This window comes from Lampetra planeri, chromosome 16 (assembly GCF_965212315.1).
Source record: "Lampetra planeri chromosome 16, kcLamPlan1.2.h2, whole genome shotgun sequence".
NCBI lineage: Eukaryota > Metazoa > Chordata > Hyperoartia > Petromyzontiformes > Petromyzontidae > Lampetra > Lampetra planeri.
In genome coordinates this window covers 5,669,656-5,683,872 of record NC_136122.1, presented here as the reverse complement: position 1 = coordinate 5,683,872, position 14,217 = coordinate 5,669,656, and the positions used below count along the sequence as shown (strand labels likewise).

At 46.7% G+C, this 14,217-nt stretch overlaps 1 protein-coding gene across 1 annotated transcript in view; it reads right to left on the bottom strand.

Moving 5' to 3' along the window:
• LOC144722955 (MOB kinase activator 2-like) overlaps positions 1-14,001 on the bottom strand; it is a 78,554-nt gene extending 64,553 nt beyond the window's left edge. The window contains exon 1 of the mRNA XM_078601404.1: positions 12,481-14,001. Coding sequence (XP_078457530.1) covers positions 12,481-12,518 — 38 coding nt within the window. The 5' untranslated portion in view covers positions 12,519-14,001. The remainder of the gene's footprint in view (positions 1-12,480) is intronic.
• Positions 14,002-14,217: the final 216 nt, after the last annotated feature.

Genomic DNA, 14,217 nt, shown 5'->3' with positions numbered 1-14,217 from the left:
AGCTAAGCGTAATACTGCAGTGATACATGAGCCACAGCCAACAAATACCACCGGGTTATTTATAAAATTCACTTTCCAGTGCAAGGAATTTGTAATACAGCCTCCTGTAATTGTTTACAGTCGCCGTGACACGGGAGCTCTTCATCGTGGCTCTAACTGATCACGCGCGCCCTCTTGTGGTCACTAAACTAAAATTCACTTTTTTTTACTTCACCAGGTGAGGGCCCACCGAACTATATACGGGACCGGAGCTCTTTTTTCAGAAGCGACTTGGCCACAAATGATCGCTCAACGAAGTGGCTTATCACGTGGACATTTATAGCAGCCAAATACCCTAAACGCATGCTTCTAAATATGGGGGGAGAAAAATCCACGCAACCACGGGGCGGACAGGAAAACTCCAAATATACAGGTGCTAGGGTGGGGATCGAACCCACGACCGGTTCGGATGGAACCCACGACCGGTTCGGATGGAACCCACGACCTCCTGTACACCAGGCGAAGTCGTTAACATCTCGCCATCACGGCATCTCTCGCACCGTGGCATCTAAGAGTAAACCCCTCGCCGCATTCCTACCAAGGACCACATCTGCAGTGTATGAAATACGTTTCTGTTTCAATGGGTTTGATTATTATTGGCATTAGCCAAGCTAATGGGCCCCTGGGTGTGCAAGTGGGAATCCACATGTTGCGATTCCCAGCGGCAGACTCTGCAGCGGTGAGCAGCGGTGACTAAACCATCAGTTGGTCAAAATTCCCTCGAGTTTAATTTGATGGTGACCTAAGCCAAAGGGGACCACGGGGTATTTCTTCAGGAACCGCTGATGGTTTTTGCATAGTGCACAAAGGCCGAGTGCATTTGTATACATTTCTGTTCGTTGTTTGAAACGTATACTTACTCGGGTTGTTAACATTGTTTTGTCATTGCCGCTAACCAAAGAAAACTGGTAAAAACTGGTTATCGGTTTCCCGCACATATAGAAATGTATCGCAAGCGACGTAACGTGTACCTTTTTAAACTGAGAAACGAAAGCAGCTGTCGCAGTTCGATTTCTAATATTTTTTTCAGGATCAGAATATGTATTCATGCTGGCAGAATCTGATGAGCTATGAAGTTCTTTTCCACAGATGTCCAGTAGATTTCATATTATGAAGCGGCAGTTGAAACAATGGAGAGATTTTTTTGTTGTTTAAATCGACGCCCAACTCCTTTCTGTCCACCCAGCAGTATGCAGTACATGGGTACAACACAATCGATCGGCACGTGCTCTATGGTATGTACGTATGTATGTTGAACTTCTTTTGCACCGTACGTAGCCAAGCATGCTAATCAGAGGTGTGAGAGAAGTACAACAAACTAAACACAAAAATTAGTTCTGAAGAGAAATTAGTTTTCAATCTCGATTGAAAGCTTTCGTGACTGCAGGGATTCATATTCTTGGTTCTTTTGGTAAAGTCACGTCGTGAGAATTTAATTGTTTTATTTTCATTATTTTATGATTTCCCTTCTACGTGACTTCACCGAAAGAACCAAGAATATCGTTTTCAATCTATAATTTCAAAGTGCATAGCTCAAGTGGCTTTATAATATCGGAAGGAAGAGCATTTCAGACGACCGCAGACGCGCGTCTGAAAGCACGCGATGCGGTGAACGTCTTTGTTCGATGGCTAGCTAAAAGCCGCTGCGAGGATGAGCGGAGTTCACGTGATGGTTTATGCTCGACTCGATCAGCATGGTATTGTAGCTTGGGGAACAGTGTACTCCAACCTCTTCCTAGACGCGTGGTCAGTGTGGAAGGGTAGACCAAATACCCGAGGGCTCCAGAAAGCCCATGAACTGGTGAACCAAAATGTTGTTTTGGCATGGGCTAAAAGTTGACGTCTTGTTTGTATATTAATTTGTTATGCACAATTATACTGCAGCAGCACTTAATGAGTCTTGCACCCTTCCAAAAAAGAATTGGTCAAATCTCCAAAATGCGGGGAAGCTTTTGAAAATAATATGGCGGCATAAATGACATTGGGTTTTTTTCTAGATACAGAAAATGCATTATTGTTTATTATACTTATTATAAATAAGGCATGGCAGTAATTGTCGAGAACGCAGCTGCTATTACCCTTCAGTGTTATGACTTGCAGTGCCAAGTTGCTGGATTGTGCTTTCGTGAGTTTTGTTTTAAATGTGTATTATTTGCAGTACCATACGTGTAAGTGTTGCATATTTTAATTTCGTTGTCTTCCCTATACGATGCACTGCAATTGCCCTATCGAGTGGGGTAATTGATTCAGAGATCTCACAGCGCGCCACACACTACTTGTCAGAGATTGATGCGCGGACACATTTTTTCAGAGGGCTTCTTTCTGAATATTCATGCAAACGTTTTGTTGCGTCCTTTGCACAGTAGGGGACGCACTTTCTCACGCAATTCAGCAATCAACTATCAACTTAACGCTTTCGTCAATAACACCGTGGCCTTAAACGGACAACCCCCCCCCCCACCCCCACAAATATACTGGACGGCATTGTGGGCAAGACTCATCTTCATAGGATATCAAAGATGGGTCATGACATCAACTATGTATGTATGTATGTTGAACTTCTCTCGCATTATAGGTGATTACTTCACCTATGTATGTTGAACTTATTTCGCATGATGGGCGATTACATCACATATGTATGATGGGTCATTACATCACCTCTGTGTGGACGTTGAACTTCTTTCGCACCATACGTAGCCAACCGTGCTCATCCTTGTTCGGCAGTGCTATTGATGGGTATGTCGAGTCGTATTTTATTATTTGTGCTTGTGCACAACTGCCAATTATGCAGCACCAGCAAATGATTCGTTTCATTCTGCAATTAGACCGTCGTATGGGTAGTCAAGTTGATATGTTTCATTCTCAGAGCTGGAATTTATCCAAAATCAAGTGCAAAACTAAATTTAATATGATGGGGTTTATTTATTTATTTGTGCGCGTGTGCAGCGACCGCAGCCATTGGGGGCCAGACTGAGATCATCAATTCGGCAAACTCGTGAACCCAGTTTCATCAGGGAGAGTTACCGAACTTGAACCCAGGATCTCGGCGTTGCCCGGTCAATGCTTCGACCTCTCAGCCACCTCCTTCAGTAACGAATATTTAAAAAGTGGCAATTTTTCTCAATTATTTACCTCAACCAAAAACTTTAAACTTTTTACCAGTTAAGGCCCACTGAGCAATATAGCTATTTTTCAGAAGCGACCTTCCAACAGATGTGGGTTATCATGTGGAAATTTAAAGCAGCCAAATCATTCTAAATGTGGAGGGGAAAACTGAAGCACCCGGAGACAAATCCACGCGACTACGGGGAGAGAGACACACAAACTCCAAATATACATGCATCAGGGTCGGCATCGAACCCACGGCCTCCTGCATACCAGGCGAGGTAGTTAACATCTCACCACCGTGGAGCACCCCATTTACATTTCCAACCGCATTTGCAAGCTTAGACCGTATTCTAAACAAAAAATATATATTTTCTGATTGATTCGTCGATTGAGATTGGTCGATGACAGCCTCTTGCAGCATCTAACGGGTGAGAATATGACCGAGGAGTTGCTTCCTTTAATAGGACCCACATTCTTGTTCGGAACGCCGCTCTAGTAGCCATAATACGACTGTGGGAAGGGGGAGGGGGCTGAGCTGGACGCGGGGGGGGGGCTGGCAATGAGTAACGGGCTCCAAGACCCCCAAACCAACCAGGCCTCCCCCAAACAAAACTCTGCAAGCACACAGACCCTACATCTCATTCAGCAGCGACAGCTGTTTCCCCCACCCACTATCACCCCCCCCCCCCAACGGATCCCATGCGCGCGTCGTCGAGAAAGGCGATATGCCCGTCAGATGGGTGCCATGTCCAGGCTTCTGACCTCACGCCTGCAAATAACCAGGAATGTGAATTCCATGTCGGCCAGGTCGGCACGATCCGTAAAAATAAACGCCCGACAGCAGCGGACACAAGTCGCGCATTCCTCGTCCCCATGCCATTGAAACGCGCGCCGTCCGTCGTGGATTTGAGTGCGTGCGTATGGGCGGTTGGGGGGCAGTGGTGGCGTAGCGGCGAGCGCACAACCCGCCACGAAACCTGGCGGGCGACCAGAGTTCGATTCTCGCTCGGCGCCTTGCATGGGTGCCAAGTGCGGTGTATCAACATCAGCACTGGGGAGACAAAGGCGGCACGGGCGTGGTTGGCGGTGGTGGTGGTGGGCACGCAACCCTCTCGTGTGCCGTGTTGAATTTTATTGGTGCTCGCTGCCAGCACTTACCCCCAACCGCCTGTAAAGGCTTCAGGGAGGAGTCTTTATCTGTGTGTGTGTGTGCGTTATGTATGTATGCATCGGTCAGTCATCTTAGTCAGTCGACCCATGGCACCTGGGTTTGCCCCGTGACCTCCTGCCGGCGGGCGTTCGACACTTCACGTGGCATCAACGTGCACGTAGCCTGGCACAAGCGCCATGGTGACTTCACCGCCACTTAGTGGCGAATGGCGGCTGTTGTATGCGTTTGGTTGGGGATTAGTTTGCACGGCGGTTCATGCACCGCGCTACAATCCCAACAACCCGGGTTCAATCCCTGGCCACGCAGAGCATCAGTGGAAAGCTGGAATCTCGAATCAGTCCTCTGGGGCTTTCCCTGGGCCAGGGGTTGGCAACCTTTCAAAGAAGAAGAGACATTTTAATTTTATTTTTGTCTTTGACCAAAATAGTTCTAGAGCCGCGCATGCCACGCAGAGAGACTTGTATACAAACACAGCATCGGGTATAAAGCAGATGACAACAGCGACAACACATTCTGACTTCAATAAATCAATTTGTGATAAAATCAAATGCGTCTCTTTCGTTAATTCCTCCCCCTTAATTATTCTACAGTTTGTGACTTGTACATTTTATCGTCACCAAGAGATTCCAATGTGACCTCATTCTCTGCCATATTTAATCGATTATCTTTACGTGAAAATATGTTTCAAGATTTAAGTTTTTTTTTTCAAACGGCTGCCCACAAGGGGGCAGCAAAAAGAGCCGCAAGGGGAGAAGACAAAGAGCCAGAGGTGGGACAAAGTCATTGTTATGCAAGTCCAAGTCGAGTCGCAAGTCATCAAATTCATGACTCGAGTCTGACTCGAGTCCAAGTCACATGACTCGAGTCCACATCTCATAGGTGGGACAAAGTCATTGTTATGCAAGTCCAAGTCGAGTCGCAAGTCATCAAATTCATGACTCGAGTCTGACTCGAGTCCAAGTCACATGACTCGAGTCCACATCTCATAGGTGGGACAAAGTCATTGTTATGCAAGTCCAAGTCGAGTCGCAAGTCATCAAATTCATGACTCGAGTCTGACTCGAGTCCAAGTCACATGACTCGAGTCCACATCTCATAGGTGGGACAAAGTCATTGTTATGCAAGTCCAAGTCGAGTCGCAAGTCATCAAATTCATGACTCGAGTCTGACTCGAGTCCAAGTCACATGACTCGAGTCCACATCTCATAGGTGGGACAAAGTCATTGTTATGCAAGTCCAAGTCGAGTCGCAAGTCATCAAATTCATGACTCGAGTCTGACTCGAGTCCAAGTCACATGACTCGAGTCCACATCTCATAGGTGGGACAAAGTCATTGTTATGCAAGTCCAAGTCGAGTCGCAAGTCATCAAATTCATGACTCGAGTCTGACTCGAGTCCAAGTCACATGACTCGAGTCCACATCTCATAGGTGGGACAAAGTCATTGTTATGCAAGTCCAAGTCGAGTCGCAAGTCATCAAATTCATGACTCGAGTCTGACTCGAGTCCAAGTCACATGACTCGAGTCCACATCTCATAGGTGGGACAAAGTCATTGTTATGCAAGTCCAAGTCGAGTCGCAAGTCATCAAATTCATGACTCGAGTCTGACTCGAGTCCAAGTCACATGACTCGAGTCCACATCTCATAGGTGGGACAAAGTCATTGTTATGCAAGTCCAAGTCGAGTCGCAAGTCATCAAATTCATGACTCGAGTCTGACTCGAGTCCAAGTCACATGACTCGAGTCCACATCTCATAGGTGGGACAAAGTCATTGTTATGCAAGTCCAAGTCGAGTCGCAAGTCATCAAATTCATGACTCGAGTCTGACTCGAGTCCAAGTCACATGACTCGAGTCCACATCTCATAGGTGGGACAAAGTCATTGTTATGCAAGTCCAAGTCGAGTCGCAAGTCATCAAATTCATGACTCGAGTCTGACTCGAGTCCAAGTCACATGACTCGAGTCCACATCTCATAGGTGGGACAAAGTCATTGTTATGCAAGTCCAAGTCGAGTCGCAAGTCATCAAATTCATGACTCGAGTCTGACTCGAGTCCAAGTCACATGACTCGAGTCCACATCTCATAGGTGGGACAAAGTCATTGTTATGCAAGTCCAAGTCGAGTCGCAAGTCATCAAATTCATGACTCGAGTCTGACTCGAGTCCAAGTCACATGACTCGAGTCCACATCTCATAGGTGGGACAAAGTCATTGTTATGCAAGTCCAAGTCGAGTCGCAAGTCATCAAATTCATGACTCGAGTCTGACTCGAGTCCAAGTCACATGACTCGAGTCCACATCTCATAGGTGGGACAAAGTCATTGTTATGCAAGTCCAAGTCGAGTCGCAAGTCATCAAATTCATGACTCGAGTCTGACTCGAGTCCAAGTCACATGACTCGAGTCCACATCTCATAGGTGGGACAAAGTCATTGTTATGCAAGTCCAAGTCGAGTCGCAAGTCATCAAATTCATGACTCGAGTCTGACTCGAGTCCAAGTCACATGACTCGAGTCCACATCTCATAGGTGGGACAAAGTCATTGTTATGCAAGTCCAAGTCGAGTCGCAAGTCATCAAATTCATGACTCGAGTCTGACTCGAGTCCAAGTCACATGACTCGAGTCCACATCTCATAGGTGGGACAAAGTCATTGTTATGCAAGTCCAAGTCGAGTCGCAAGTCATCAAATTCATGACTCGAGTCTGACTCGAGTCCAAGTCACATGACTCGAGTCCACATCTCATAGGTGGGACAAAGTCATTGTTATGCAAGTCCAAGTCGAGTCGCAAGTCATCAAATTCATGACTCGAGTCTGACTCGAGTCCAAGTCACATGACTCGAGTCCACATCTCATAGGTGGGACAAAGTCATTGTTATGCAAGTCCAAGTCGAGTCGCAAGTCATCAAATTCATGACTCGAGTCTGACTCGAGTCCAAGTCACATGACTCGAGTCCACACCTCTGCAAAGAGCCACCACCGCATGAGCCGCAAGTTGCGGACCCCTGCCCTCGGCATACCGGTTCCTGGTCGCCTGTTCTTCTGGCCACACCAAACCCCACTGTGTGTTGTGCTGTCTGTGCCCGCCTCAATACATTCTCATCGTACCCGCGAGCTCTGGTCTCTAATGTTCAATGAGGGTTGCTGCCCGCCTCTGCGTGCTGCACTCGCAGGCGAAGAGCGTCGTAAACGTGAGCGTGAGATGAGAGCACGTGAATTTGATTCAGCTGTCACCATCAGCTGTCCTCTATCCACTGCTGGACAATACCATCGAAAGTGCGTGGTTATGGACACAAGCCATCTTATTATTGTGTGTGTGTGCTTGCGAGCTCGTCTCCAAATTTGTTTGAGTTATCCCCTGGTTTATATAGGTTTTCTCCAGCTACTCCAGTTTCCATTTCAGTCGCAGAAAAATACTCAACACAGCACGGTGGACCAGGCGAACAGAACCCTCCTGTAGCAATAACGGGGCTAGTGAGACTTCCACACGCAAACAACTACGATCTTATTGACTTTAACCCAACAAAGGTGTAATTCCCTTTCCTGAAACCTTATCCCTTGAGCTTTGGCCCAGCAGAACGAAAATTAGTAACAGCTGTCCTCCATTTGGAGGGAATGGCTCCACCATGGGAATGGGGAATTTTCATTCAATGGCTCCAGGCTGCCAGTATAGACGTGACAACTCAATGCTCATTTGGGCTTTGAGATACTTTGAAAAATGTGGCCACGTTATATCCTTATTAAGCGATAAAAAGCACATCGACTTTGTATGTGTGCATGTACGTTGACCTTCTTTCGCACCATACGTAGCCAACAGTGCTAATCGAAGGTGCGAAATAAGTTTTTAGTTAAAGTAGTGCCCTGAATATGCGCACAAAGTCAGGGTGTCTTCCTGCTCAATAATGCACGTGGCCCTGAACGTGTTAAAATATTCTATCCCATAAGCGGACTCCGGCACAATGGACAGTTAGCACGGGCCATGCTTGGAGCGTTCTCATTTGCGCGGCAGAGAGGGTCGGAACACGGGGCGTGAAACGTAGCCGGCGTTCAGCGCTTGGTGAGAGCGGTTCTTGGCTTGCTCCTGCCTTCAGGGAACACAGCGACACGTCTTCCACACGGCATGACCTTCTCGTAACCCGACACACAGCCAATGTCAACGTGCAACGGTGCCAAATTTATAGCGTCGTCCCCGGCCTTTTGCCGCGCGGTTCGAAGATTGACGAGGGATTTACACTCGCTCCCCTCCTGAATTTTAAAACCTCCCCGAAACTTCATTATTTGTTAGAGCTTGTCCGACCTTGTGCATAATGGCAGTAACATATTTCACAGGGAAGTCGTGTGAATGCTGCCTTGGGCTCGTGGGAGGATGTGGAATGGGGGAGACGCTCTCACATTCTCTCTTTCAACGGAGCCTCGTGATTCCTGTGCTAAACCCAACGAGGCTGCGAGCTTTCACCAGGATTGTGTCTGTGTTATGAGTGGTGGCACATCACTGCCGTGCAGCAGATGTTCTATAATACAGTCCAGGGCATCAAGTAGCCAAGATTGAGATAGGGTCTATACGTTAATGCATCCCCGCATTTCGTGACAGTCTTGTTCCGTTTTAACGTTCGACTCTTCCAAATATTCGCGTCTGGATTTGCCACCGCCTCCGAATGGTTATGGTTAAGAAGGGTATGATGCTGCGTTGCGTGACACTGGGCCAAAGTTTAACTGCTATGCGAGCACGTCTTATAAAAGGAACTCTGCTGTGTGAGCTACCATATTTTGCAATGAGAGTATAAACAAAGTTTACCGCTACCTCTGAAAGAATCGCACGTTTTGTCCATTTCTCAATTTTCCTCCAACAACTGTGCCATTGGCATCCCGTCACGAGATGAAGACTCCATTTGGAAATCTCAGAGAGCAGTGCAACCCCTCGTGTGTTGGAGAATGGTCCATGGAAGCTAATTTAAATTGAACTTATTTTCAGATCAAGTGACCTTTTATCTACACACTAGGGGCCATACATTAACTAAGTGCCCCATTGTGATGGAAATGTTTGATGCATGATATTCAAACCAATATTTTTACATTCTCAGAGCTGGAATTTAGCCAAATTAAATGAAACACCAAAAGTAACGTGGTGGGCTTTTTTTGCGTATGACATTCTTGAAGAATCACGTGACATTCTTAAGTAATAATGGCACAGTCAATATAAACATTGCATACCTCCAAATAAAACACCAATAGAGATCAACAGTATCAGATGCCCCAGCCAAATAAACCAGCACTGAACCACTCACCCTCGAGGGCCGTCTGATCATTTATGCATGAAATTACCGAAGTGAGTTGCCAATGTTAAAGTGGACTTTAAAGACCAGAAGACACGAATCATCACTCACAAAATAAAACAATTGTGTCATTCTAACAGGCCACAGGCTTTACTTGTCAAATCGCAACTGAAATAGTATTAAAATACCGTAACAATGATAAATAATATTGTAACTGTCAAAAAATTGGCGCGGTGGGTAGCGCACTGCGCAATGTACCCGCCTACATGGGTTAAACTCCTAGCCGAGGCTAATGTTAGTGGCGAGTGATATCTGAACCAGTCCTGCCACCCACCCCCCCCCCTTATTCGCCAACCCTCAATGACCAATGTGGTGAAGTATGGTCAAACAACACCATGACCAACACGGCACAAGGAGGCCTTCGTCCAGCAATGGATTGAGAATGAGCTGTAAATTAATGCAGAGTAATTACGAATCATCACAACAACGTGACTGTCGCTATGTGTGGACAATTTAATAGCACACTCGGCCGATGGGGCTCAAGGAGTTGAAACCGGTCAAATAGTGTGCCTGCTCGAATGGATGCCACAGAAACTCCTTTTCGAGAGAGAGTCCAGAGAACAAATGTAAGTTATATTATAAACTTGATGACACGGACCCTTGTCTGATTATAATTATTGATCATCTGCGTTGCGAAAAAACTCACTCGCAAAAAAGGTACACTTCGGGTTAAAGTAGTCAAACGGAAAGAAAAACATTCCTTTGATCAGACAATGAATATCAAAGAGTCAAATAAACACACCGGGACAATGAACTTCAAATGCTTTGTTTTGGCAATCCAGATAATGAATGTCAAATGGTTAAGTAAAGAACGTGAAAGAAAACACTGAAAGTGTCTCGCTGCCCAAGTGAGCGTGGGCCGGTGCTTATCCAATGTCTATGGCCACAGAGCCAGTGGACGGCAATTCCATATTCTAATGGCGGGAGCAAGCCACTCCATAAGACAACCACTGTTTCACTTCGCAAATAGTTGCACTCGGTCCATTAACCCTAACGAAACATTCCTATTCGTTTATGACAGTCAGAGACACAGAGCGTATGGATGTTGAACCTCTATCGCACCCTACGTATCCAACCGTGCTAATCGGATGTGCGGAGGAAGGACAACAAACTAAACACAAAAAGCAGTTTTAAAAAACGAGTCTTCAATCTTTATTTAAAAGTGCATAGCTCCAGTGGCTTCCTAATCCGGAGGTACACGTCTACTAGATGACATTCGTTTGTGTACATATTTAGGTGTCATCTTTCGTTAGTGATAAATTGCAGCTGAAAAAAACTAATCAACTGGCGTATTTGCCCACGTGACAACTGGATTTGATTGGCTGTCGGCTGATCACTGTTTCATAGCTTTTATGGCTTTATTTTGGTGATTTTTGAAACGTTTTTCGGTTTGGCCATGTTTGTTTGTTGTAGTACAGAGTTAGACTGATGGCGTGAATCTAAGTTGTCTTGTTGTTGTTGTTTGACTTGCATCCCACTGGGATTTTTGCACACAGTGTTGGTGTACGGTGCTTTTTCTGCAATATTTTGCTGTCTTTTCTTGGATTTTCTGTTTGCATGTTCATGTTTTTGTTTTTTTGTTTGTTGCGGTTGCACCCGATTCAAGAGCCGAATGGCTCACAGGGCTATACCTAATAAATGAAACTTGAAACTTGGTGGAGGGTTGTTGTAAAACAGTTACATTTCAGCCGCACGATCACGCCCAAGATGAAGCAATTATGAATCGTATTGGTCGAGAAAGTCTATGGATTAACATCACTTGCAATTTAATTCGTAGGCCCTTTGCAGCGCTGACAGCCAGTGTGTTCTGGTAACAATAGGTCTAGACCTTGCGTCAGCGACTTTGAACATTAAAACAAAGACCCTCATCACTGTAAATAACAAAGATCCCCCTTAGAGACATGCAGCAGCCTGTTGGGACAAGTGCAGTCAGCGAGCTCCTTTGAAGGCTGACCCGAGGCATGATGAACGGCTGTGGCTCGCAACACACCCGGCAAACGTAATTCACATGCTGCACCAGGTACTAATTTTTATGGCTGAGGTGACCTAGGGAAGACCCAATACCGTTACAGATATTCGTCACTGATATTTGGGTGGCTGGTTCCGAAGCGCAGAGGGCCAAACCGCTGTACCACCCGCTCTCCGCCGTATACAAAGACAAAGATCCCCCGTATAGCCTTCAACAGTTTGTTGGGGGCAAGTGCTGTAGCGAGGGGGTAGGTGGTCAGCACCACGCCCAGCCACCTGTCTCGCCAATGCTGATGTTTACAAAGCGCACCAGGTACTCTCATTTAAGGTTGAGTCTACCTAGGGGAAGCCCGAGATCGGTTCAAGTATTCGCCAGTTATGGGTCATCCTGCAGCGCTATCCAGCACATCAGTGTCCCACAACGACAATGATCCGTCCGTATAGCCTGTAACAGACTGTTGGGGCAAGTGTTGTTAGCAAGCACCTATGAAGGCCGGCACGGCACACGAGGGGGTGGGTGGCCAGCACCACGCCCCGCCGTCTTTGTCTCCCCAGTGGCGATGTGTACGCACAGCCCAGGTACTCATTTGAGGCTGAGTCGACCTAGGGGAGGCTCTAGACCGATTCAAATATTCGCCAGGGTTATTGGTCGTGAGCGGGAATCGAATTTGGGTCGCTAACCACTACACCACACCCCACCTCGCCCCCCAAACACACACATCACGGTGCAGCCCTTTCAAGCACAATCGCGTCACGCGGACAACGATCCCCCCCATATCGACTTAAACAGGCTCTTGTGCCATTAGGGAGCACCCTGTGTCCCAAACACACAGGATAGAGGAGTTGTAAGTCGGGCTCACCTGTGTAGCGTGTACGATCCATTGCGCTTGAGACGCATGCTGGCCCAAATGGCCCGCAGGAGGCGTTTGGGGCACACGTTTGCAGATGGATGGGCGACCGAGGCACAGAATACCACGTCCACCCTGACTGGCGCCGCCAATCGGAGAGGTGGCGCCCAGACGAGTCGACTGGCTGAGGGTAACAGTGTGCTGCTGCTTGGTTAGCTGACCAGATGGCTGGTCACCCGTTTGGTTAGCTGGCTACGCTGGCTGGAATGCCGGTGGACTTTTTGGCTGGTCAGATTTGGCTGGTTAGCTGTATAATTCGCTGTCTGGCCGAATAGCTGGATAATAAGCTGGATGTCTGGATGTTTGCTCGGCTAACTGCCCGCCTGGCTGAGTGATTAATTGTAATGGCTGTGGCTGACTGTTTAAGTAACTGGCTGATTGGCTGGCTGGTTGGTTGGCGGATAATTATGAGCCTTGCTGGCTGGCTGTGTGGCTGGCTGGTCAACTAAGAGGCTTGCTGGCTGGCCGGCTCAGCTGTGGAGAGATGTGCTGCCAAGACGATTTTATCCAAAGAGCTATGGCTGGGCAAGCGTGGATTTCTTCACAAAGCCGACACTCCTTTCAAATCAATTCTTCGTGTATTATCCGTTTTTTTACGTGGTTTATATTCGGAGTTCAGCTCAATAGATGAAAAATTTGCAGTTTATGGTACTGGTATGTAATTAATATTTATTTATTAGACTTTTGTTTGGCATTGGTTAAATATTTTTCGCCTCTGTTTTATGTTCGCTGAAAGCGTATTTGTACTGGGCTTTGCAATAAAATGTCACGGAAATTTCTGCAGAATTTATTTAATCTATTGCTTTAAATATTTTGCACAAATGGAAATATATATATTCCCAAATCATGAATGTATTCTCCTCATTTAATTTAAATGTGGAATATTTGTACATATATGTATTACTCGTTTAACATATATTCAAAGGAAATAAAAGTATTGTTAACACTTGTTATTGTTAATGAAAAAAGATAAGCAATCACTGAATATAATTACAATACAAATTTTGTATTAAAACTATTCTTAACGTGCTGATCATTATTATCATTAACAAATATCACTCTGCGATGCTTGAGAAAAGTATTGCTTTAATTCGTACTTGAAGACCGTACTGTACCCGCTTGCAACGTGCAACGTTTTTTTAACATAAACATTTAGAAAAATGCCATCTGCACCACGAGCCGCAGCAAATGCCTCTCTCCCTCCCTTCCTCTCGCTCGCTCTCTCCCCTTCCTCTCCCCGCGTCTCCCTCGCTGGCGATTTCAGAGCCACACAAATTCGACGCAAAAAAAAAGACTAAGGCTGCACATTTGGCGTATGCTGTCACCTCCGCTGCTGCTCCCTTGTACCGCTGCTGCCGATGCCACTCCTTCGTGTGTTCTCAAGAAAGTTCACCCCGAAGAAGTCACAGTCAGCCAGCGCGCGCGGGTGATTGCTGCGTCTCGGATCTTTGAAAGGCTGGACGTGAGTGTGAGTGAGCGTGTGTGTGCAGAGAAGGCGGCTGTGGAGGGCAGCAGCTGGGAGGGAAGGGGGGCGGGAGGGAGGGAGGGAGAGAGGCAGGCACGAGGGGAGGAGGAGGAGGGGGTGATGCCGGATTGCCGTGCCTCGTCCGAAACGCACGCAGGAAGCGACCTGGTCTCCGGGACATTTTCGCAGGAAACTGAGCATGGCTGAGCCAACAAAGTCCAGCC